This window comes from Culex pipiens, chromosome 3 (genome assembly GCF_016801865.2).
Source record: "Culex pipiens pallens isolate TS chromosome 3, TS_CPP_V2, whole genome shotgun sequence".
In the NCBI taxonomy this organism is placed as follows: Eukaryota; Metazoa; Arthropoda; class Insecta; order Diptera; family Culicidae; genus Culex; species Culex pipiens.
Genome location: NC_068939.1, coordinates 110371801 through 110396359, shown reverse-complemented (window position 1 = coordinate 110396359; position 24559 = coordinate 110371801). Strand labels below are relative to the sequence as shown.

The window sequence follows — 24559 nt, the reverse complement described above, 5'->3', positions numbered from 1 at the left end:
GAGCATCCTGCAGGCCCCTCTCGCTCTAGCAAAGGTGTGCAAAAAACAGCCAAACCGTCGCGAGAGAGCATGTTTTCCCTCCATACACCAGCAAAACGGGGGGTTGCGGGACTGTTATTGGCACCAACACACCCTTGGGCCGCATCGCACTCTCTCTCGCGCGCTGTTCCATACAAGTTGAACATTTTTGTTTTGTGCCTCGACTCATTCTGCGCTGGATAGTTTACATCGCGACAACGCACGTCCCTTCAGGCCAGGCAGTTTTGAACAGGAGAAAAAAATACATATTTTCACCCAGGCTAAACGGAGCGACTTTTTTCAAAGTGTTGTTAATTTTGTCAAGTTCTGGACACTTGTTCCGGCGGTTCGTCGTACGTGGTTCACGGTTCGCGCGACTCTTCAACTCAGGACTGCAGTACTGGTTATGCTGTAATACGACCGAGGGGGGAGGCTTTTCGACTGTAGGAATCTTCACGAAGAAAGAGAAAATCGATTATAGCTGCAAAGTGATAAAGTTCAATTTTGACAAGGCGAAAAGAGTGAGTTCTACTACTATTGGCTGTTCTGGATATTGGCCGTGTAGTGTTACCCAAGTGAGAATCAATCGAAGATGTAACCTTACAAGTGATTGCTGAAAAGGTGCACTTAAGTTTCGGTCGTGATTCAGTGGCAAGAGAAAATCATTTTTGATATTTTCATCGCGAGTGATGAGTAGTATCGTTTGAGTTGCTCAAGTGAAGTATGCAGTTACAAGTGTAAAACAGGAAAATTTTCAAGTAAAGGTCTTTGTTATCTTGGGACGGTTGGTCAACCCAGGTGTTGGCTGAGCATTTCGCAAAATAAAATCCTTCAAAGTGGAACACCCTACTATGAAAACTCGTCTCACTACGTTGACATGGCGAGGTTCAGCGTCCGTGGATCCCCGGTTTTCGGCGTCGATGCTCCCGTGGTCCATCGCCGACATCCGGAACCACGAGAGTTATGTAACCGTAAGTATTCCGTACAATGAAAAAGTCCTCGAATCTTCCAGCAAAAGTTCCTTTGAAGCCGAGGGGAATCATTTTTTGCTGCCTGTTCTTTTCAGCGAAAACTCATGTATAAAAATATTGATTTTCTTGGTCGGTCGAACAGAGCCTGAGCCACACACAGAGAAACACAGAGTAGAGAGAGTGAGGGAGCCGTTCTTTTATCCTTGCCAGGTTACAACCGACCGAGGACGGGGCTCGAACCGCGAGCTGCCCGCAGAAGAATGAAATTTTAATCAGCGAATTTATGCACCGCAAAAGCTGCACTTGCACTTCCCTTGCAGCTAGTTGAGAGGATGTTGCCGATTGTTATGCGGAAATTAGACCATATTTAGGTGTGCTGCTATGGGGTGTACTTTTGAGCGTGATTACGTTAGTTTGGAGCAATCGGGCACAAGGGGGAACGTTGGCTGTTAGAAACTTTGTTTTTGTGACCCTCAACCCATAAAAATGAAACACTCTAAAAAGAGGTAAATTTTTCTTGTTTTGGTTTTTTGAACATTTTTTGACTAATCTTGAATTATGGGGTGAGGGGGCAAAATGCAACCCTTGTGTTTCTCCAATTTAGCTTATTTTTCATAGAAAAAAGCAGGGCTGCGGAGTCGGGTCATATTTCAAACGACTCCGACTCCGACTCCGACTCCGGCTTTCTCAGATTAGCTGACTCCGACTCCGACTCCGGCTCCGGCTTTGAACAAATGGTTGGCTCCGACTCCGACTCCGACTCCGGCCTACCAACTCTAGCCGACTCCGACTCCGACTCCGACTCCAGCTTTCAACAAATGGTTGGCTCCGACTCCAACTCCGACTCTGACTCCACATGTATTTAAATGTTTCAAAAGTTAGTTAACTATTATTAGTTAATTATTTTTAAAACATTGATAAATAGGATTATTTAAATACTCTCTAAGCGTCATGTTTTTCTCAAGAAAAATAAGTTAAGTAAAAGTAAAGTAAAGTAAATAAACGGAAAAAAGTTTCTAGGTTACAAGTTTTATACGTTATGGAAACAGAAATCAAAAAATATCTTCAGTTTTAGAGGCATTTTGAGAAGAACAGTTTTGTAAGTAAATTTAGATTTACTTGCTTATCCTCAAATTTGAAAATATTTTTTTCAAAGCTAATAAATTGTTATTTTTGAATGAATAACTAAAAGAAATCTGGCCTTAATGATCTAATGAACATTAAAATTCAATTTGATCACTTTCAGGCTGACATTTGTAAGAAGCACAGTGACAGGCACCTTGTTTTTTAAATGTAAATTTTAAACGAAACTTTTTTTTGTTTTTTTGTTTAAGACGTACATGGACATAACGACATGGCTGAAGGAGATTATTATTGCAAATCAATGTATCTAAACAATTTCTTCGTGGAAAAGACGCTTATGATGTCCTTTTCAAATATCTGTGACATGGAAAATATTATAACCTGGAAATTTTTAACTTATTTTAATTTTGAAATTTTCTATACTTTAAAAAGGAGGTGCACGATACTTCGTGATTCTTCACCTAAAACGAAGCTTTATGGATGATCTTGCGCCTCCATCAAAATATATGAAAAAAATAAAATATAATAAAAAAAACAAATAACCACAAGCAAAATATTTTCTAGGTCACAAATATTTCATTTTTATAAGGTACTTTGATTTGTAATAATTATCACCTTCCGTCATTCTGTGTTTTTTATTTAAAATATTTGAAAAATAAATTTAAATCCTATATTTTGTGCAATACATTTTTTTATTAGTTCATTTTTGTACTGAATTCTTGAGATTCGTTCAACGATAATTTGCAACGATATCAAAATAGTTCACCTTAAATCAACATCAACAATCAATGATTATTTCAAATTTGTTGCAAAAAGAACATTGTTGAAAAGAACATTTTTTAGTTAGTTTAAATTATTTTAAATGCAACACTTTGATTTTCTTGTACACAGTTATAAACAAAATGCGCATGTTGAGTTCCAAGTTAGAGATTGTTATTATCGTTAATTATTTGTTACAAAAGTTAAACTGTCAGTGACTCTTTTTCGATCTGCAAAAACAGTGATTACTATTTATAATCTTTTTATGTGCCTCGTAATTTTTTCCTAAAAAATGATTTAACTTAAAACCTCCAAGACATTCGCTATCGGGGTAAAAGATGACTTTGTGTGTACTTTCTCAGAAATAACTGGATGAAATTTGGTCAAATTTGAATTGAAAGGGAACATAAATATAGTCTGACTACATAACCAATATTTTTATTACTATTTTTTGAATTATGATACTACATACTTGGGTAAGAGGTTATCATTTAGTGATTATAGTGTAATAACACAATTAGAGCTTTTCAATCACAATAAAAAGCTTCAAATACATAATGGCATCTGATAAATCAATTAAAAATATAAGTTGTTTTGTAAATTTAGCTGTTATATAGGAAATACTGAGCAGTAAAAAAACATATTTTTTGTTGAATTTAAGATAACTCCGGCTCCGACTCCGACTCCGGGTTATCAGAAATCTTCGGCTCCGACTCCGACTCCGACTCCAGCTCATAAAATTTAGTCGACTCCGGCTCCGACTCCGACTCCAGCTATTCGAGTTTTGACGACTCCGACTCCGACTCCGACTCCAGGTCCCCAAAAAGACCCGACTCCACCGACTCCGGCTCCGACTCCGACTCCGACTCCACAGCCCTGGAAAAAAGTATGCAATTGTGTTGATTTTCCCGATTTTATCGTATGTCTCGTATGGACAGTATTTTATAGTACGAGTTTCAGAAAGTCTATGAGATATGATAATTTTAAAGTATGAAGTTTTAACGACAATGTTTCCTTTATCCCAAGTGACCTTGAACAACAATATCAATTCGTTTAATTATTGCCGTCCTAATAGGTTATAAAATCACTCGAAAATAAGCTTATTAATTATACAAATCGACTCAGCATCAAATCCTGATCAAATATCTGTGTATTCATGTGTGTGTGTGTGTGTAGGGATTTGAATAAAAAAAATGCACTCAATTATCTCAGCGCTGGCTAAACGGAGTTTGACCGTATTGTACCGACCGTATTGGATTGTGAGTCTTGGGGTCCCAAAAGTTCCTTTTTAAAATTATAAAATTAGGCTAAGCCTTTCAAAAGTTATGCAAAGAAAAAAAATTGACAATTGTCTGGAAGATTGTAAAAGGGTATTTTTGTAAGAACACCCGTCAAACTTCACATTTTCAAAAAGGTATTTGAAATACATGTCCAATGAGCCAAAATATAAATTAAATGGAATTGAAGGAAACAACTTTGTCGAAGAGGGTGAAATGATTCGTCCACTATTTATAACGTTACAGAATAAATAACACCGCCGTTGAAAACATTAACTTTTCTTCAAGCTCTTCTGGCAACACCATCAGCGTGCTTAGTTGCATGAGCATCGCGACGTCTGCCTCAAAAGAGTGAAGAAAAATTTGATGTTTTCAGCGACGGTGGTAACGTCATGATTCGAAATCCGGACACTTAGTAGCATATCATTTTTGTTATAGCTGGCAAAAAATCATGTAATAAGTTGGAAATGTAGAAATATCATCAGGATGTAGTATAAACAGTCAGTTTCAAGAACATGCATGCAAAGTATGTCTTTACAAACAATTTTTCATCAGAATTTCAAAATTAATATGACTTGTTGTGCTTCGAATCCCGGACATTGATAAAAGCTGATTCGAAATCCGGACACTTTTGCTTCGAATTCCGGACACTCGATTTTACTTATGAATCGCACAAATTAAGACTGAAATGTTAGTGAATGGCATTCTTTAGGTCTCAAATAAGCTGTACACTTCTATGAAACCGGATATTTGAATGATTTTGACTATATTTTAAAATTTAAAGTTTATTATAAATGCATCAATACTTCAACAATCTAATCAGTATGGTCTGTACAATACATATTTAGAAAAAAAACACTTTGTTAAACTCTATGCTGTTTTTGAGTCAAGATCTAATGCATTTTGATAGAAATTTTTCCTTAAGGTGGATTAATTTTCGTTTTTCGATAAAATTGTGATACTAATAATTTTTACATCTTTGTTGAACAGTGTTAATCTGTAACAAAGATTCTGCAGAGATGCAAAAATACGATTCTCTTGAAAGAAAAAAAATGTTATGCAGATGCACAAAGTATATTAAGTTTTAAAAAGTTATACATATTTTAATTCTTTGCCTTCATGATTGACTTTTTGATTTTTCTAGGCAAAGGATATTGTGTCAGCACTTCAATCTTTTTATTTACTTAACTTTGTTCATCCGTTATCGTAAAGAAAATTATTGAAAAAAATTCACTTAAGGCTATTAAGAAAATATGTAAATTTTTGTCCCCCGAGTCTAGTCTATTTCGAAGCACAAAAACACAAATTTTCAAGCATTATTCTCATTTTTTTAAGTACTACAAAATGAATTTTACATTATTACAGTTCTGCTACTGTCACAAATTAACAAAATATTTGAAAACCCTTTAATTGATTTAAAAATCATCAATAAACTTGGCTTAATTGAAATTAATTTTTAACAATATGTAAGGCCGTTTCAAATATTTTCAAAGTTTATGTCACCCCGCACCCCCTTCAAATCGGCCCGAAAAATATTTTTTGGAAAAATATCAAATGCAAATATAAGTGCAATGAAATGAAAACAATTGAAATTCTCAAAAATAATTAGGCAGCTATGTCTTATTTTAACACAAAACGATAAAAGGCTTGCCAGGAAACCAATCCAGATTTTCAAATTAAAAATAAATCAATCGATAAGTCTACATTCTACGACGGATCAACTAGGGTCCCCTTAGAAAAAAACTGTGTGCAAAAATTGGTTTTTCGTCAAAACTGATAATTTTTGGAAACTGATGGTTGCAAAACCACTGTTCTGCTGTATAATAAATTTTACAATTATTTTAAAAATGTTGAAATACGGGTTTGTTATTTTATTTTTCATGCACTTCTATACGTTGTACTGCATTTTGCTTACTAATTTATTTTTAAATATAAGTGCCATCTATAAATTACGGCGAACCGCATGTTAAAATGACTAAATGAGTTTGAAAAAAGCCACAAGCCTCAAGAAAATGATTTTTAAAATAGCGCACTGGGTCATACTAAATTTTGCGTAGATCTTGGATCATGACTAAAGCATTTTACTGTGACGTTGTTGTTGTTAGTTCTTTATTTCTGGCAACTTACACCTGTACGGTCATTCGCTGCCCAATACTGCGATGACACACGCACAGAAAGCTGAAGGAGCAGTAAAGCAATATTGAGTCCTTTGCTTATTATTTCGACTCTTAAACATATTTTCTCATGAGTCATGAAAATCCTACTGTAATTTTTAATTTAATTGTAATTTCAGAAAGGCATGACTAACCAAACATCTTTTTTATTCCAGTTATCCGTTGGTATTGAGAACGGCCATCTCGAAGCTTACAACACAGACTTTGAGCTCCAGTTCGTGCACCAGCTCAAGTATATCCTCGGATATTGCAGGTAGGTGTAACTTTTCGCCAAAGAACTTTTTTAATCATTCGACACACGTGGCTCAATACTCATCATTCAACTGAATGTTTCTTTTTCTCCACCATTGCATCCAACAGAGTAATCGTGAAGCAGGAAAAGGGCAAGAAAAATTCCGACTTTCTAATCCCGAAATCAAACAGCACCCGCGTCCTGCCAATCACCATCGGCAACGATAACGTGGCCGAGATCTACGGACCGGAGTATGGTTTGGTGTACCTGCTGAAAACGCCCCAGGATCCGCTGCTCCACATTCACCTGTACGAGTGCGATAAATACGACCAGGTGAGTGCTGCTTGCTTATTCTGAAGTGGGGTTTCAATTTCGTAAAGACGGTTGCCATTTTCCGCCAGGAATGGTGATTGCTACTTAAGCTTTTGCTGCGAAAGAGTTACAGAAGCTTTTTCAATCTAAAATTCATAGCGAAACTGAATAGCTCAGGTTGTAAACTTTTGTTGGAACAATAAACGTGTCGCTGGAAAGTTTAACTTCCTGTTTTACGAGTGCGCTGATTTAACAGGTGCTAAAAATAACAGCCTGGAAAATTCCAGCATACTCTGGCTAACCTCCCTAACAGGACACATCACCTTAAATCACGCAACCCAAACCATCTATTCTCACGAAAAAGCAAAACTGTAATTAAATCAAACGTAACAAGACAGTACGATATGGAAGGCAAACATCATGTCGTCCCAAAGTAAAATTCTCAATTAGCCAGATTGTTTTCCACGTGGAGTCCCCTCCCAAGTCCCCAAAGGACCACGACACCACCAAAATGGTAAAGCAAACATCACTCAGCAGGACTTTCCCATCAGGCATGTGGTGGTTTTATGCGACAAACGCGAAAATATGACACCGGAATGGGTCACACCTTTCCACGGCGCTGGTCTCGTTCTGGAAAGAAGTGGATAATAACTTTTCTGGCTTACGCCGGTAAACTATTAGATTCAGGGAAATGGATTAATTTACCACCTCGTTTGCGTGGAGTTATAGAGGATAACTGGGTGCTGAATAGTGGTTCGCAAAACGGCCTCAATTTTGAACTGTCAAAGTGGAACCAATTTACTGTTCGCCAAAAGTAGAGAGTATTGTTATCGATCATTAAAAATTGCTTTTTTTTTTGCAAGAATGTTTTTGTTTTGCTTTTGAGGACCTGAAGTTGAAGTCAACCAATCTTAAGAAAGTTGAAGGAGAGATCGTAATTTTTGTAGAATTATGAATGAAGCTGTTTATGGAGTCGATGCGGCTATCCATCCAGACGCTGTCTTAATTGTTTGATTCTGTTTGAAAACCTACTGGTTTAGTGAAAATCCTTTCTGTTTGTTGGATCAGATTCGCTAGAAATAGCGATGTTTTTTCGCTGGACCAGGAAGAGCTGTATGATTCCAAAATCAGCCAGGGAATTTATCTGCGACATCGCAGAATGACACTCTCGCCACAGTTCTTCGTCGCCCGTAAAAAAGAAAAACCTCTTCTAACCGATCGAAACTTGAAAACACACACAAATTTTCAGCAAAAACTGTAAAAAACTAAACAAAATAACACACATGCCACTGATTATAAAACAGCTCATTTACCAGTAAGATAAAAGTCATGCTTGTGCTTGAACAGCCTCCTACTTTGTAGATGTAAACAAAGTGGGATCATTCGAAAATCACGTTACGCATACTCTCTATTCATCACCCAGGAGGATAATATCACTTTTAATTTGTTTATTAAGCCATGTATATCCCTGATTTTTACAAGCTTGAGCTGGCCAATTTTGAAACTTTAACCTTATTTGAAATGAATATTAGAAATCACTAAAGAAAAAAATCAATCTGAAAACATATCATTGTTTTATTTTGGGAATTATTTTTGTTTACTTTTACAGGCACGATGTTTTTTTATTATTAACTTAATTTATATCTCGAAACATGAAGTTTTGAATGCGACTTTCCAGACAAAAAAAAATGCGTGGAGAATCGTATCAAAGTCGTTTATAATTAATCATCTCGTAATTCAAGTCATAGTTTAAAACCCCCTGAACAAGTTTTTGTTCAAACACTGCCCTTGAAAGTATGTATTTTTGGGAGTAAAAATGACTCCATGAGCGATTTCAAACAGATTTTGATAGCGTTTTGACAGTTAAACTTTGACTGAAATGTTCATATGAGCAGTTCTCTACGGAATCGGTCTTTTTTCTTTAATTTTAATTTTTGTATTTTTTTATTCAATTGAAACTTTTTTGGTGCCTTCGGTATGCCCAAGAAGCCATTTTGCATCATTAGTTTGTCCATATAATTTTCCATACAAATTTGGCAGCTGTCCATACAGAAACAATGCATGAAAATTCAAAAATCTGTTTCTTTTGAAGGAATTTTTTGATCGATCGTCTTCGACAATGTTGTAGGTATGAATATGGGCTACACTGAAAAAAAATGATACACGGTAAAAAAATGGGTGATTTTTAATTTCACTTTTTGTCACTAAAACTTGATTTGCAAAAAACACTATTTTGATTTATTTTTAATTTTTTGATATGTTTTCTGAAATTTCCAAGTTGTGCAGAAAATCTTGACCGAGTTATGATTTTTTAAATCAATACAGATTTTTTCAAAAAATCATAATATTAGTCGCAAAAATTTTTCAACTTCATTTTTCGATGTAAAATCGAATTTGCAAACAAAAAGTAGGTACTTTAGTGAAATTTTGATAAAGTGCACCGTTTTCAAGTTATAGCCATTTTTAGATAACTTTTTGAAAATAGTCGCAGTTTTTCATTTTTTTTAAATAAGTGGTGGGCAAACCATAGAAAAAAATATTTTTGAAAAGCTGAGAAAATTCTCTTTACTTTGCATTTTTGAACTTTGTTAATACGACCCTTAGTTACTGAGATATTACCATGCAAAGGCTTGAAAAACAAGAAAATTGATGTTTTCTAAGTCTCACCCAAACATACCACCATTTTCTAATGTCGATATCTCAGCAACTAATGGTCCGAATTACAATGTTAAAATATGAAACATTCGTAAAATTTTCGGAATTTTTCAAAAAAAAAATTTCAAAATTTTTAAATCAAGACTAAATCTAAAAAATCTGTATCGATTCAAAAAATCATAACTCGGTCAAAGATTTTTTGCCCATTCTGGAAATTTCTGAAATGTTGACATTTGATGTCCTTTAAAACATGTCAAAAAATAAAATAATTTTCTTCACACAACATATTATTTTTTTATCAAGTGGAGTAAAGCTTTAATACTTTTGAACTTTTTCATTTTCAACAAATTTCAGAAATATTTTTTAATAAAATTAAGTAATGTAAAGAATAAATAAAATAAAATTTAAAAAAAAAGTTTTAAGCTATCAAAAAAAGGAAAATAGTTTCCAGTTATTCTACCATTCGTAACAAATTGCGCACTTTCATTTCACCGACTGTCCAAATAAACTTTTCCACCGCTACCATCGAGAAAACTGACGAGTACACTTTACACATCGCAGTTGATTGCATTGCACCGCCGCTGCCAGCCAGTGATATCATTTATCTGCAAACCCTATAACGATCTCCGCACTCTAAACGATCCCGGTGCGCCGCCCAGCCATGCATTGAAGCCCCGGCTTGGCGGTTCACCAGTCAGTTTAGAAATTGTTTTAATTGACATTTGGCCATCTCTAATTGAATGGCATCAGCATCAGCAGCAGTACAGCGAACGAGAGAAAACACTAATCTCCAACACTCTCGCAAATTGCTGTGTGCAAAACCAGCGTGAGCTGTTGTGATGGAGGAAGAAAAACCGCCACCAGTTTGGGTGTATTTGTCTTATCGTGGGGAGGTAGATTTGAGCGGCGGAAAAACAGACACTTTTGCATATTATCGCTACTCGCACACACATTCCTGCTGCTGATTTTGCTGTATGTCATTCACTCAATCGGCTTTGAAAAGATTTTCCACTTGTTCCATATGGTGTCGGAGAGGTTTTTTGTTTGGGAATCTTGTTCATCATCTCCTCTGCAGAAGTGTTGGTATTGCTTTGTTAGGGGAGCAAATCGCAGAGTGTGGATTGATATGTATCGGAATGCTTAGCATATTATTTTCATCTCTTTTTTGACATTTGTTACTTTTATAAAAATGCACATCAAATCATAATCCGAAAACATGGAGATTTACCTACTGAGCAATTCTCTGATATTTCAGTCATTCGATTTCTTTTTTTACTTTTAAATCCGACTGAAACTTATTTGGTGCCTTCGGTATGCCCAAAGAACCATTATGCATCATTAGTTCGTCCATTTTATTTCCCATATATATTTGGCAGCTGTCCATACAAAAATTATGTATAAAATTCAAAAATCGGTATATTTTGAGTGGTTTTTTGATCGATTTGGTGTCTTCGGCAAAATTGTAGGTATGGATAAGGACTACACTGGAAAAAAATGATACAAAGCAAAACAAATTTGGTGATTTTTAATTTTACTTATTGTCACTTAAACTTGATTTGCAAAAGAACATTTTTTTTATTTATTTCTATTTTCTGATATGTTCTAGAGGATATCAAATGCCAACTTTTCAGAAATTTCCGAAATGGGCAAAAAATCTTTGACCGAGTTATGATTTTTTGAATCAATACAGTTTTTTTCAAAAAATCGAAATATTGGTCGCAAAAATTTTTCAATTTCATTTTTCGATTCAAAATAGAATTTGCAAACAAAAAGTAGGTACTTTTTGATAAAGTGCACCGTTTTCAAGTTATAGCCATTTTTAGGTAACTTTTTTCAAAAAATCGCAGTTATTCATTTTTTTAATTAGTGCCCATGTTTGCCCACTTTTGAAAAAAATAGTTTTTGAAAAGCTGAGACAATTCTCTATATTTTGCTTTTTTGAACTTTGTTGATACGACCTTTAGTTGCTGAGATATTGCCATGCAAAGGGTTAAAAACAGGAAAATTTATGTTTTCTAAGTCTCACCCAAACAAACCCTCCAGTTTCTAATGTCGATATATCAGCAACTATTGGTCCGATTTTCAATGTTAAAATATGAAACATTCGTGAAATTTTCCAATCTTTTCGAAAACAATATTTTCAAAATTTTCAAATCAAGACAAACATTTCAAAAGGGCGTAATATTGAATGTTTGACCCGAGAATGTATTTCAATTTTTTTCAGTTGATTGCAATCAAATTTTGAAGTGTTTAGAAAAAAATCCAATTTGGCGCAAATTATAAATTGAATCTTTGTTTGCTGATTCAACGGCTTCGGGACAAGACAGTAAAGTATGTAAAAAAAGTATTCACACCCCTTGGGCACTTTACACATTTTGTGATGAAACATGTAAACCATACACCTTTCGAAAAATAAACATAAATACAGTTTTTTGTTGACAAATCACTATCAATCCAGTGTCCCAACTCAAAATGATCAGCCTTGACTGATCAAAACAATAATTTGGATTAAGCATAAGCATAAGCATAAGCATAAGCATAGGTGCCCACCCGCAGTTGCTACTCCGTTATTGACCAGGACCTCCAGAAGTTACATCCACGAGCCGTGGAAGATGAGTGGGTGCTATCTTTCCTCGCTTCGCAACTTCTCAAAGGCCCCTATCATGCTGATAAATACCGGCGCCGGCCACGACCAGTGGTAGGGTCACGGGGAAGTGGATGGGAATGTTAGTCCGATACTTGAGTGATAGAGACCGCCCAATCGACTGCATCTCCGACAAAGTATCACATGAGTTTTGAGGGGGTTAGTAGATGGGTATGAGGTCAGGATTCACGAGTGGCAGTGATGTGACCATGAGCATTTTGTTTATCGGTTGAAAATTTTAAATCTTAGGCAGCCGGCTGCGGAAAGATAGATAATTGATTATTTAAAAAGTTTTTTTTATCGAACGCGTGCCAGCCGAGCAGTAGTGCTATGGGCTGGAATTATCAGTATATTTTTACTGTTTTACAATTTAGATAACGCGAGCAAATTTCAAATTTTTTAAATAAATGACGCTTTACTCTTCATAAAATCGATAGTTTGATGAGTTAGTACTAAAACTGCCAGTTGGATAAACTTTTACGATCATTTACGACGAAAATTATCGCGAAAAAACAGGACTGCGCGTTCCCAGAAGCTCTGCACTTATGATGTCATTATTCAATTATAATAACCATGCACACAAACAGTGACACAAAAGAAATGAAAATGAGCATGCAAAAACAAGACAGCGCGTCCCCGTGGTCAGCGCACTAATCTGATCAAAACAATAATTTGGATTAAATATAAAGTTTACTAACTACTTAGTATATAAGTTTATAAAACTCTGGAAATTCTACATAAAACTTATCTAAATTTAATTCTGCAAACTTTTAATTGCACTTTTTTTTATTTTTGTGATAGTATTTGTTGTAATTTCGATGGAGAAGCATGGTACTTTTGATTCGATATTGTTACGTATAATGTTCTGAAAAATCATTTTAAAACATCACCTACACCCAAAGTTAAAGAACGAGGGGATAGTCCTCACGAAAAGAAACGTAAGGAAAGTGCTATTTTGTGAGAGTACAGTCCTCTCGCGTGTTCATTCGTTCATTGGAACAGTTCATCCTATTGAATGGTTTATATGGACAAATGACCGCCACTTAGTCACCGAACCATGGTGGCCCATACGGCAAAGGCACGGAAAAAAACGGAATCGACGTAACACCTTATAATGTGGCCCTCTTAAACCTTGCGGTTTCGTCAACGGATCCACAGGCGTGTATCGTTCTTTTTACGACAAGACTCCGCCTCCCGGGTCTCCTAAGTGTGAAGGTATGGCACGGGGAGAGGGCACCGAATACCTATATTAACACTTAGAATTTTTGCGTCTGCCTCGGGATTCGAACCGGCGACCTCTGGATTGTGAGTCCAGTGCGCGGTCCGATTGATCCACACAGGCCGACATCTTTATCCTCTCGTATGCCAATTCCCAGTTCTGGATGTAGTATTCTTCATGAGAAGCCCAACTTCTTACCTTTGTTTAGAAACGCGGCGATATAAAATTTGTTCCGGGTATTTTGCCTTGCAAGTTTTGCGATATTATGGATTCCTAAACGGCTATAACTTCACTTTGCATATTCTTGATTGGGGAACCAATTAAGTTTTATTTTTGGACCAAATTTAATGATTGACAATTAAGGCTGGTACAAATATTTTTAAAAGTTTTTGTCACCCCCCCCCCCCCCTTCAAAAGTGGCCCCGAAAAATCAGGGGGCAAAAGAATATTTTTACAATAAACTTCAAAATTTCAATGAAAATTCAAGTGCAACCAGCTGAAATCAAATTAAAATACATTCTTCTGCGTTTTAAATAATTTTTAGCCTGTTTGGGTTTATTAAAAATCTTAAGATATTTTGAAAATTTTCGATGCAAAATCTTTTTTTCGATACAATTTTTGTTTTTGTCAAATCTTAGATTTTTTGAAAACTAATGATTGCAAAACAACTGAACTAGTGTAAAATGCATTTTAAAACAGTTTTTTCATTTAAATGTGAAGACTATGGCTTGTTATTTAAATTTTTATATTTTTTATTTTTTTGCCCCCCCTTTTGACCTCGGCCAGGGCCGAGGGACAAAAACTTTTTTAAATATTTGCATCGGCCTAAGATAGAGTAAATAAACTTGCAATTAAATTCCTTTGTATTTTGGGAAAATGTTCGTGAAGTATTTATGAACAATCCTTCCTTAAGGGTTTACATACATGTATATCTGCAAAAAAGTCAGAGGTTGGTATGAGCACACACTTCAACTTTTTTTTTAATTTTTTTAGGGCATTAAAATATACATTTTCACCAATTAACAAAACAAATTTGGAGATATTTGGTTGCATGATTGCCGAGATATAGCAATTTCAAAAAAAGGGTGCCACGATATCTCAACACTGTCTTGACCAAATCGGCTCAAAATTTTGGTGAAGACTCGTTAAACCGATTCCGTGTGCATGACGAAGCCCGATTTTCAAAAAGTTTATTTTAGAAAAAGATAAAAATATTTTTGTGTTTTTCATATAAAAAACCGTTAGTTTTTGATTTTTGTATTTTTTTAATAAACAAATTTTAAAAATTGAGCTTCGTCATGCACACTGGATACATCTTGAGAGCCTTCACCTCAAATTTCAGCCAATTTGGACCATCTCATCTCGAGATATCGTGGCCACGTAAACCAAGTCGGGGTTTAGAGAAAAACGCCAACAAAGTTTGACAACCCGCTTTGCGCATGGTAAAATTTTGAGCTTAAATCGTCTCTTACTCAGTTTAATCATGAAATATCTTCATGAAACTTTCAGGAGTGATTAATAATCATCTTTTAAGTGGATTCAACAAATATTTTGTAATAAAAAAAATTGTGATTTTCTACATGTGAATAAATAAACTTTCGATAGCATTTGAATTTTAATTGTTGTTTGAAAATTACAAAAAAAAATAGTTTTGTTTGTCCATAGTCACATCCTCTGAGGTAAAGACTTTAAACTTCGATGGAGCCGCATGGCAGTTAAAGTTAAATTAATATGCGCTTGCTTGTCGAACTCAATATCACTATGGTATTTCAATGCCCCGCATAATTTTGATTACCAATTTTATTTGGTGTTATTAAATGGACAAATCTCCATATTTTTTGTTCATTCCTTCTCATTTGACCGTATCGACGTACGTGGATTGGACATGTGGTGTCCACACAACATGTGTGCCACTGAAATGAAACCCTCCAACTCACACAACAACAACAGTCAACAACAAAAACATTGCCACCCATGTCTCTGTTCGAGGAACCCACCACACCAATAACGTCGTCGTCGTCGTATTACTTTTTTGAAACAGAAGAACCCGAACCCGAGTTCGTCAGTTTAATTTTATTTTTCGAACATTTCGGATGTCATCGCAATTGGCTACCGTTTTGCCTTGGCCACGGTTGATTAGAGAGAGACTGCTAGAACAAACCTCCCCCAAACATCCCCAGTGTCAAGTGGAGGTGAAAATCGGAAAAATCGTATTGAGTGGGGGGAAAGCAAATACAAAAGTGCGTGCGTGTGGAAAATAATTTCCACGTGAAAGATGTGATTGTGCTATAACAGGTAGAAAAGGAAAAAGGGGAAAAAGTAAAAGAACAAAGCGGTTGCAGAGATTCCTCCTTCAGGCCTTTAGGAGCGTCTAATTAAATTAATTTAAGGCTTTCTCCGCTCCGGCTGAAGTGAAAATTGGAGCGCTTTTCCGACATACCGAGTTGAAAGCAAGCCTGTCGTGATTTCGTTCTCAAAAGTGTTCTGAGGGGAGAGTGCTGCAACGTGGTTGATGAAGAGTAACGGGTCTCTTTTGCCGACGAGTGAAAACCGGTTGAATGTTCCATGAAAAATAAATGAATTCACGTTCTGCAGATAGCGACCGGCTTGTGGCAAAGTGTTATGAAACCGACTTGGTGAAAAGTGTTTTGCAGTCGAGGAAATGAAAAGAGGAAAAAGCAAATTGGTGGATCTAGTTCCGGGTTTATGTTTGTGTGCCTGAAGGGGGAAACTCTAGAATTGTGTGGCAAATAAAACTTAATATATCTCTATGTTGCAGATATACCTACTTGGAATTCAATGTTATGTTCAGTAACTTTATGTATTGAATTCATTAACTAGCATCTTCACTGAATTTTCAATAAATTTTCTTTGAATGTATATAATCATCCTTCCTTACCTTACAAATTCTGGTTCAAACCAAATTTCCAATAAATTAAACTCATTCTGCAAACATAAGGATGAATTGACGTCAGCCCAGCTCCATTTAATGTATCACAATATTCAACTGAGCTAAATTGGTCAAATATTTCTCAATTGATTGCGCCCTCTTGTTGTGACATGTCCGATGTTCGATACAGGCTGCGTGTGTTGAGGAGGAGTTGGAAATTTCGTTTTATGATGGATCTGAACAGAGTTAGTTTTTTAATTATATTTATTTCATAAATATCTACAGACATAAACTCAGGGAAATAAATATCAGCCAACATTAACAAACGCTGTATGACAATCGCAAGATAATTGAAACAAATGCCGGAGAAGCCGAGTGTCTCGATTGCGGAAAACAAAGCAATAAAACCAATCGATGTAAACAAATCAATCGCAACCCGGGTCTAATTAAGCCGAATTGACTCGATTAATTCGCACCACCCACAGTCGCTGGCTGTGATTCACAGAAAAAAAAACAACAAGTGCAACAACAAACCCAAAGAAAGAAAGTGTCGCGTGTCCGAAGATTGTGTGTGCGTGTGAGCAACTGATTGCTAATTGAAGATACAATCCCGCAGAGGAATTGATACTCCGACTGGTCACGTAATCGGCGTGAACGTTATTGATTTCCTGGTCGGAGCGAGATAAACCACACGAGTACCTGACGGAAGAAGAAGATGTTCACGTTACCCCTTTACAAGGATAACATTCTGGTCACGTCCTGGAGTGATGCCTCGACACTGCGGACCAAGAAAGTAAGTTGCAGCGGGAAAACCCCGACTGGGTGAACAAGGGATTTATCACATTTGTTTCAGTTTTTAGCAAAAACTTCTGTTAGAAGTAATATTTTTCTGGTCGGAATAGAATGCATCTTTTTTTCTATTAGTAGGATAAGGTATTGGTTTTTCGATGCCTCCCGAGCTACGATGCAATGGGGAGGACTTATTTAATATAAACCCGTCGCCGAACCATCCGAGCTACGATGCTATAGGAAAGGCTTCTGGTTAACAAACAAAAACACTCGCGCCCAGTTATTTCAATACTTAATACATGTAATTTTGCACCGACAACCCAAACCAACACCGTGCCTTCCAATCAATGATGATTTAGGAAGGACGTTTTAATAATACAAAAAAAATGATGATTTGATATATCGTCTCTTGTGCGCTATCATTTGCTGTTAAAAGATAGAACGTATCACAAGATAGCAGACAAGCGACGATATGCTAAAAATGATAATCAACGCAGGAAATTGTGTTTTCAATAGTTTTCATTTATTTGCACTTCAATTTTCAATGAAAATTATGAGAGTTTTAAAAAATAATGACCCCTGCTTTTTCAGGCCAATTGGTGGAGTGTCATGAACTTTGAAAAATATTTGCCCGACCATTTTGTGAAATTCCATATAAAAAAGTGTTTTTCCGAGATAATTGCTTTATAACATGCATAATTTTAATGATGTCTAAATCAATTTGTTAATAATATTTACGGTTTCTTCTAGAAATTAGTTAAATTTTCAGTACAGTCATCCCACATATTCGAAACACCCACAAATTCGGAACACTTTTGGGATAATTTGTCAATAACAAACCAAATGCGGCCGGGACACGTGGTTTAGGGTCAAGCGTGATTGCCTCTCACCCAGTCAGTCTGGGTTCGATCCCAGAAGGTCCCGGTGGCATTTTTCGAGACAAGATTTGTCTGACCACGCCTTCCGTCGGATGGGGAAGTAAATGTTGGCCCCGGTCTAACCTAGAGGTAAGGTCGATAGCTCAGTCCAGGTGTAGGAGTCGTCTCCCTGGGTCCTGTCTCGGTGGAGTCGCTGGTAGGCAGTTGGACTAACAATCCAAAGGTCGTCAGTTCGAATCTCGAGGTGGATGGAAACTAAGGTGTAAAAAGAGGTTTGCAATTGCCTCAACCATCAAGCCTTCGGACACTTAGTTTCGAGTAGGAATCTCGCAATCGAGAACGCCAAGGCAATGCTGTAGGTAGAGCGAATAATTTGATTTTGAACATGCCAAATGCATATTTTCTGTCGAAGTAGTACAGTTCACTCTCTGACTGTCGATCTTCTCGTTATCAATATTGCAGTGCTCCATGTACCGATGAACTCTTCAGTCCCTTCAAACTGCATACTTCGATTGTCTTTGTTTCTCTATATTTTTTCTTGCTTGGAGGATCTCTTCCTCGACAGTTGATTGGATCCTAATGGCTTTTAAGTTTCTATTCCGGTTGTCAATAATTTCACTTTCTCATGGCATTTTTCTTTGAGAAACGGAGCTTTGAAGGGTGTTTGACATTTCTTTGTTTTTTGTTTATTTTTTATTTTTTTTGTTGGGCGTTGCCCTGGTTCTCTCCCATTGCTGGTCCCTTGGATATTGACAATCAGGTCGACTGTACTTTTTGAACAAAAAAACTGCATCTCAAGACTACTTCATTCAGAGCAGCAAAATGCTGCCTTCAAATTGCATGTTCCATAATTGTGGGATGTTATTGTGCCTCTCACAATTGTGGAACACCTGAATTTAACTGATATTTTTTATTTATTGAATTTTATTGGTTTTAGGGCGTAAAGTCATTATTTTGTGAAAAATTGTACTCTTGGAGAGAACCAAAGTTTGTTTAAATACATCCGTAAGAAAAAAAATGTTCCGAATTTGTGGATAATCAATGGTCAGAGTTTTTCTTCAAAAACATGATATAAAAGGTGAAATTTGCAGTTGTTCGATACAGCATTCGAAAGATTGCAAGAAAAGCAACATTAAGTTCAATTATCGATTTTCTTTAAACTGTTCCGAATATGAGGGATGACTGTACTCATCAAAATGACAAACAAAAGACGATTGAAATTGTGATGGAAACACAGCTAATTTGAAAAGTCCTATAAACATAAGAAATCCCATAGCTTACATGACCTTTTTAAAAATAACTCTAGACCAGCTGATGTTTAAAAACATGTGACTCAATCCAACAGTAACTAGCTGAGACTTACACTTGGTTACGTACTTATATTTAATACAGATACTACAAATGGGGGAGACTAAATGGTTTGCCTAAGTAAAATTAACCGAAAACCTTAGAAAAACATACAATTTTATAAATTTAGAATTATGCTTTGGAATGTTTCCTTCACATGTTTGATGACAAAAAATACTTAATTTTTTATGTACTTTTTAAAAATTAGTTATAACAAATTGCAAAAATATGTTAACCAACTTACGCCAAAATTATATTTCAATGGTCATTTGAGTACCGATAAATGTGAAAATTGTGCCAAAAAGTTGGGGAGGCCTCGTTTGAATCCGTTCTAATGCCCAAAACTTAGGGTGACCCATTCTGCAACCCCCGCCTCTACAAATATTGATCAAGGCTTCATCCATAAAGTACGTCACGCAAAAATCAGCCAAAATTTACCCTCCCCCCCTTTGTCACGCTTTTCCTATACTTATAACATGCAATGTCACACTTGCTCAGACCCCCCTTCCCCTCCTAGAGCGTGACATACTTTATGGATGACGCCCAACAAACTTTACAACTCATAGTATGAGTCTCATACTCACTTTCAAATACCTATTCACAATTTTATAGAAGGCCAAAAGACATTTCCATTCATGAAAAGTTACATACATTTCACTTTAACTTAGACATCTCAATAAAATTATGCCACATTATTAAACCTTATAACTTTTTGAAAAAAGGGTTTCAATTAAATATCCAATGATAGCTGGTTTTGAAGTCGCTTTCAATCAAAATTTCGTTCTTTTAATTATATTTCCTTCCATAAAGCTTATGAAATTTCTTGAAAGTGCACATAACTTTTGACAGAGCTATCAGATCTTTTGAAACTTAAAACATACATTTGGTTTTGTTTTTTCTCCTGCTATCGTTACATTATTCGGACATAGAAAAGTTTTAAATATATGAGCTGAAAATTAAATTAAATTTCATTAGAATTAGGCAAGATAATATTTTGATTTCAACTGTTTAAGTTCCCTACTATGAACGAATAAAAAGAATCGGTAACTTCTTCAAATCATCTAAAACATCAAGCTAACTCTTCAGCAGTTTCCCATCGATATAACAGCAAAGTCCACTTCCATTCTACCTTTGTTTCCCCAGGTCATCTGCACCCTGCCAAGCCAAAGTCCACAGTTCGCCGGCAACCTTTCGTTTCGACGAAAAATTTCGCATTCACGCTATCGCAGAGTGATTTTACGGTCTGCTTGGGTGTGAAGATCTTTGCCCAACAGCGTATTTTATTTCATTTTATTTTTTGTTTTGCTAATTTCGAGATCATGACAGTGTGTGTGTGCCCTGCCTCCGTCATCCGAAACACAACTTTTGCTTTTTTTCCTCGTTCGAGTGGCGAGCGTTCTTGAAACGAATTTTCCACCCTCACCTCCATTTTCACTTTGGACATGTGTGTGAGTGGCCAAAATCGTGACCTGTGTGCTTCCGTCAACTTTGGCTGCCCTCGTCACCGGCCAGGCTTCTAATTCAAATAAATATTCGAGAGTTGAATTCGCGTGACGTCTATCACGTCTGTAGAATCTAATTCCGAGCGCAACATTCGGCCTGTCATTCTTAAAGGGGGTGGATAGGGAAGAGGCAGACCAAGACGAGAGGCTAATATCGCCTGTGTGGTTGTGCTTGAGTGCTGAGTGAGCCTTAACGAAGAGGCCGAGACAAGCCGGCACCTCGAGCGATCGATTTTGGATACATTTTTTGTTCTGTTACGACGATGTCGGGCCACTTTCCGTTTCGTTCGTTTCATCCTTCCGTTCTTCCTGTTGACACCCCGGTCCGAATTAATATCAAGTTTTGAGGGATATGTTCGTCAGCTGTTTTGGGTTTCTTTGTTGGTTTCTTGTGTTCCACGCTGAAAGCTTTTAATTGGGAACATAAGTTCTAAAAGCTTTAATTGTCACAGCAAACCGATTTGATTGTTGTCCCACGTAGATTATAGACGTTTTTGAGAAAAAAAAACCTATTGTAGCGTTTGACCTTGAATCTTCAAAAAACACACTCTTTGGCATGAAATCATTAAAAATTTGTCGTGATAGTGCTATCTTGTCACACATGCATTTGGAACCATTTTGTGCAGCATTTAATGCTTTACCATTTGACTTTCAAATTATCAAATTATCCAAAATTCGATTTCATTACTGCGATATTCAACAAAAAGCTTAAAACCAATGTGTCACTCTACATGAGAAAAAAAAATTAAATATTTTCATTGAAAAGATCAGAAAATTTCGCAAAAGTCTTTTTTACATTGAAAATCGAACCAATAGTTTCCGAGATATCAGTTGAAAATGACAAGCCAGTTAGGTGACTTTTAGACATATTTTCAAAATTACAGAGAGCATTTTGTAGGAAACTTTTTGAGCTTTTCACAAAACAAATTTCAGGTATGCATATTTAATATTTTTTGTCCAAGTTTTCAATATTTTGAAAAAAACACGATTTCGTCAAAAAATCATATCTTCTAAACCAGATTTTACACCTTCGTGATGGTGCTTAGAAGGTGTCTTTTTGCCTTCCTTACCTCGCTGAGGAAAGGCTATAAAATCACTCGAAAAATCAACTTCTCAATTAGACCTCCTAGACCCACCTTCAAGTATACCTATCGACTCAGAATTAAATTCTGAACTGTGTGTGTGTGGAGGGAAGTTGATCAAAAATCTCGATCTGTTTTGGGGTCCCATAAGTCACTATAAAAAAATTTGCAGTTTAGTTTAGTACTTTAAAACTTCAAAAGAGCTAAAAACGATTTTGACTAAAGTTCGGAAGATTGTAAAAAGGGTGGTTTTTGTAAGGAAACCCGTCATGTTGTACATTTTCAGAAAGGTATTTGAAAGACCTTTCCAACACGTCCGAAACATTGAAGATCTGACAACCCTATCAAAAGTTATAAGCACTTAAGGGTGCACAGCAACCAAGGAAGTTGTTGTCTTCTTATTCCAAAATTGTCAAACTTACGGACCCAATCCTGCTAGAATCTGATTGTGAAAATAGTCAAACTTTGTTGTAAATAACTACGAAGATAGTAATTTAGGGAATGAATAAAAAATTATATCAATAGTTCCCGTAGTTTTGGAGATACTTAAATGTCTGTAACATAAATCTGAGTGCAAAAGCTATGGTTGATGTGTACTGTTAAGTGTTATTTATGCACTTTTTGGAGACTGGATCTCTGATATTTTGTGAAAACGTCGTCCGAATCTATCATGCGATCAAGGCAACAACCAGCTAAGGGTGGATTAAGTAATGTTTTTTCCTCTAAAATGCATCAAAAAAAATTTAACTTAAATAATACGCTTTGGAAATTTTACTTTTCGTGATTCAAAGTTAATTTAAAAAAACGAGTTTTTTTTTTCTTGTGTCTATTTTTTCCGTAAAAACCCTAATCATAACCTACAACTTTGCCCAATACACCAAATTTATCAGAAAATTCCTTCTCAAGATACAGATTTTGTATTGCCCTTAAATTGTGTAGAGTCTTGTATGGAAAAAATAATGTGGCAAAATTGCTTCTTTTGACATGGGGAATGCATAGCTAAATCGTAGAGAACTACCCCCCTATTAAATAAAAAATCCAGTATTTTCTCTCATTACGCAAAAAAAAATCGTTTTGCTTTTAGGACGATCTCAACCTTAGCAATGATAAGCAGAATATCTCGGCCTTGGTTGAATTTTTGAATTTGTCGTTGCCAATTTCTTTGAAGCTTGACAAAATGATTGAAGAGATTATACATAGCGTTGAACAATTAAATTATTTAAAATGTATTCAAGTTTCACAGATATTTTAAATTCATTTATTTGAATTCGTTTTTTTTAAGCGGGTGATGAAATGGAAAATAATTCAAAACAAGGTTGTATTATTCAAAACTTCCTGCTTTTAAACACCCATTCCACGTCCCTAATTCAGTTGAACACTCTGACTGGTTTATTTACGCTCCGTGTCCAAAAACCGAACCCTACCGTTGGTGGTCAGTTATTTTTAACGTCCCAGCAGTGTCGATACTTTTCGGTTGTTTTCCATCGTCTCCATTGCAAATAGAAGCGCGTCAATGTTGGTCGGTTGGTGCTGCTGTTTACTGTTCTCTTTAACCGCTGTTGACAACAATCTGCCAAAGTGTCTCAGAGTGATTTCACCGAATTGCAAAGTCAGTATTATCCCAAAGTTGATATCAACTTAAATATCAACAATTGTTCGATCTTTTCTCTTTATTCAATGTTTACAAATCCACAAAAGGCAATACGACCAAATTAACAAAAAACCACAGATGATGACACACACAAATCTCATCCACATACAACCAGTTGAGTTCACAAGGTTCGCGTCATCATTTTTCTTTTATTCATTTTGAGACGTATATACTGGCCCGTTGCCAGGAAAATTGTATTATTTTTACCCCGTCCGCAACACACAGGCACACAGGAGTGACCATCACAAAGCCTCGGAACAGCGGACTGCCACGGAACTGGCGACCTCTTGTCTGACTGCCATGTATTACCGGCGTGACCCCCCTGTCCCCAACCCAACCTCTGAGGCCGAGGATAATAATTCCCATCACATGAATCCGGAATTCGAGCTTTGGTATCGGGGAACGATGATGAATCGACAAAAAGTCCTCACTCTGGGCCTTTGGTAGGGTAATTAAGAGACACAAAGCGGTTTGGATTGCCAAAATTCTTTGCTGGCTCAACAAGTACCGTTTGTTGTGGGGACTTTGTGCTGGACGACAATTTAAAAAAAATGCTGAATCAACATTCATGTAATAGTTAATCAACTATAGTATGTACTAGCTCTAACTGTTCAAAGGCCTTTCTAAAAATGTATAGCATGAAGGGGGTATCTAACCACACTTTTTACAACCTTTCGAACTATAGTCTTAATCATTTTAATCATAACTCATAACTAAGGCTACCAACTCTTGCTGAGCAAAAATCCGTAAACTTTGCCGATATGACACCATATATCAAAAACTGTCAATGAATGATTTAGATTAATTAAATTTAATATATTTGAGAATTAAAAATATAAAACTATGTCGATTTCACAGCTTACAAATTTCACAAAATGCTATCAAAAAGTATTCATAAAATAAACCGTGATTTGAATCAAATCATTATGTTCTTCAATTTTTTTTTGTTAAACGTAAGTTTACGAAATGTCAAGTTTGCTTTTACGAATAATATCGTTCTAAGTGTTTTCACGAACACTTTTCCAGAGTTTTTTTTATTGAAAATGACATGTGAAACACAACAGTTTATAGGACCT

The 24559-nt window shown here is 36.0% G+C and overlaps 1 protein-coding gene across 3 annotated transcripts in view; it reads left to right on the top strand.

The window, feature by feature from the left end:
* The first annotated feature begins 214 nt into the window (after window positions 1-214).
* Window positions 215-24559, top strand: part of LOC120422358 (TBC1 domain family member 4) — a 53859-nt gene continuing 29514 nt past the window's right edge. For 2 of the 3 annotated variants that reach the window (XM_039585766.2, XM_039585765.2), the window contains exons 1-3: window positions 215-989; window positions 6438-6535; window positions 6643-6847. In XM_039585766.2, the coding sequence (XP_039441700.1) occupies window positions 870-989; window positions 6438-6535; window positions 6643-6847 (423 nt within the window). In that variant the 5' untranslated portion in view covers window positions 215-869. Of the gene's footprint in view, window positions 990-6437; window positions 6536-6642; window positions 6848-15457; window positions 15640-16519; window positions 17028-24559 lie in introns of those variants that run through there. The other variant, XM_039585767.2, reaches the window with a different exon arrangement.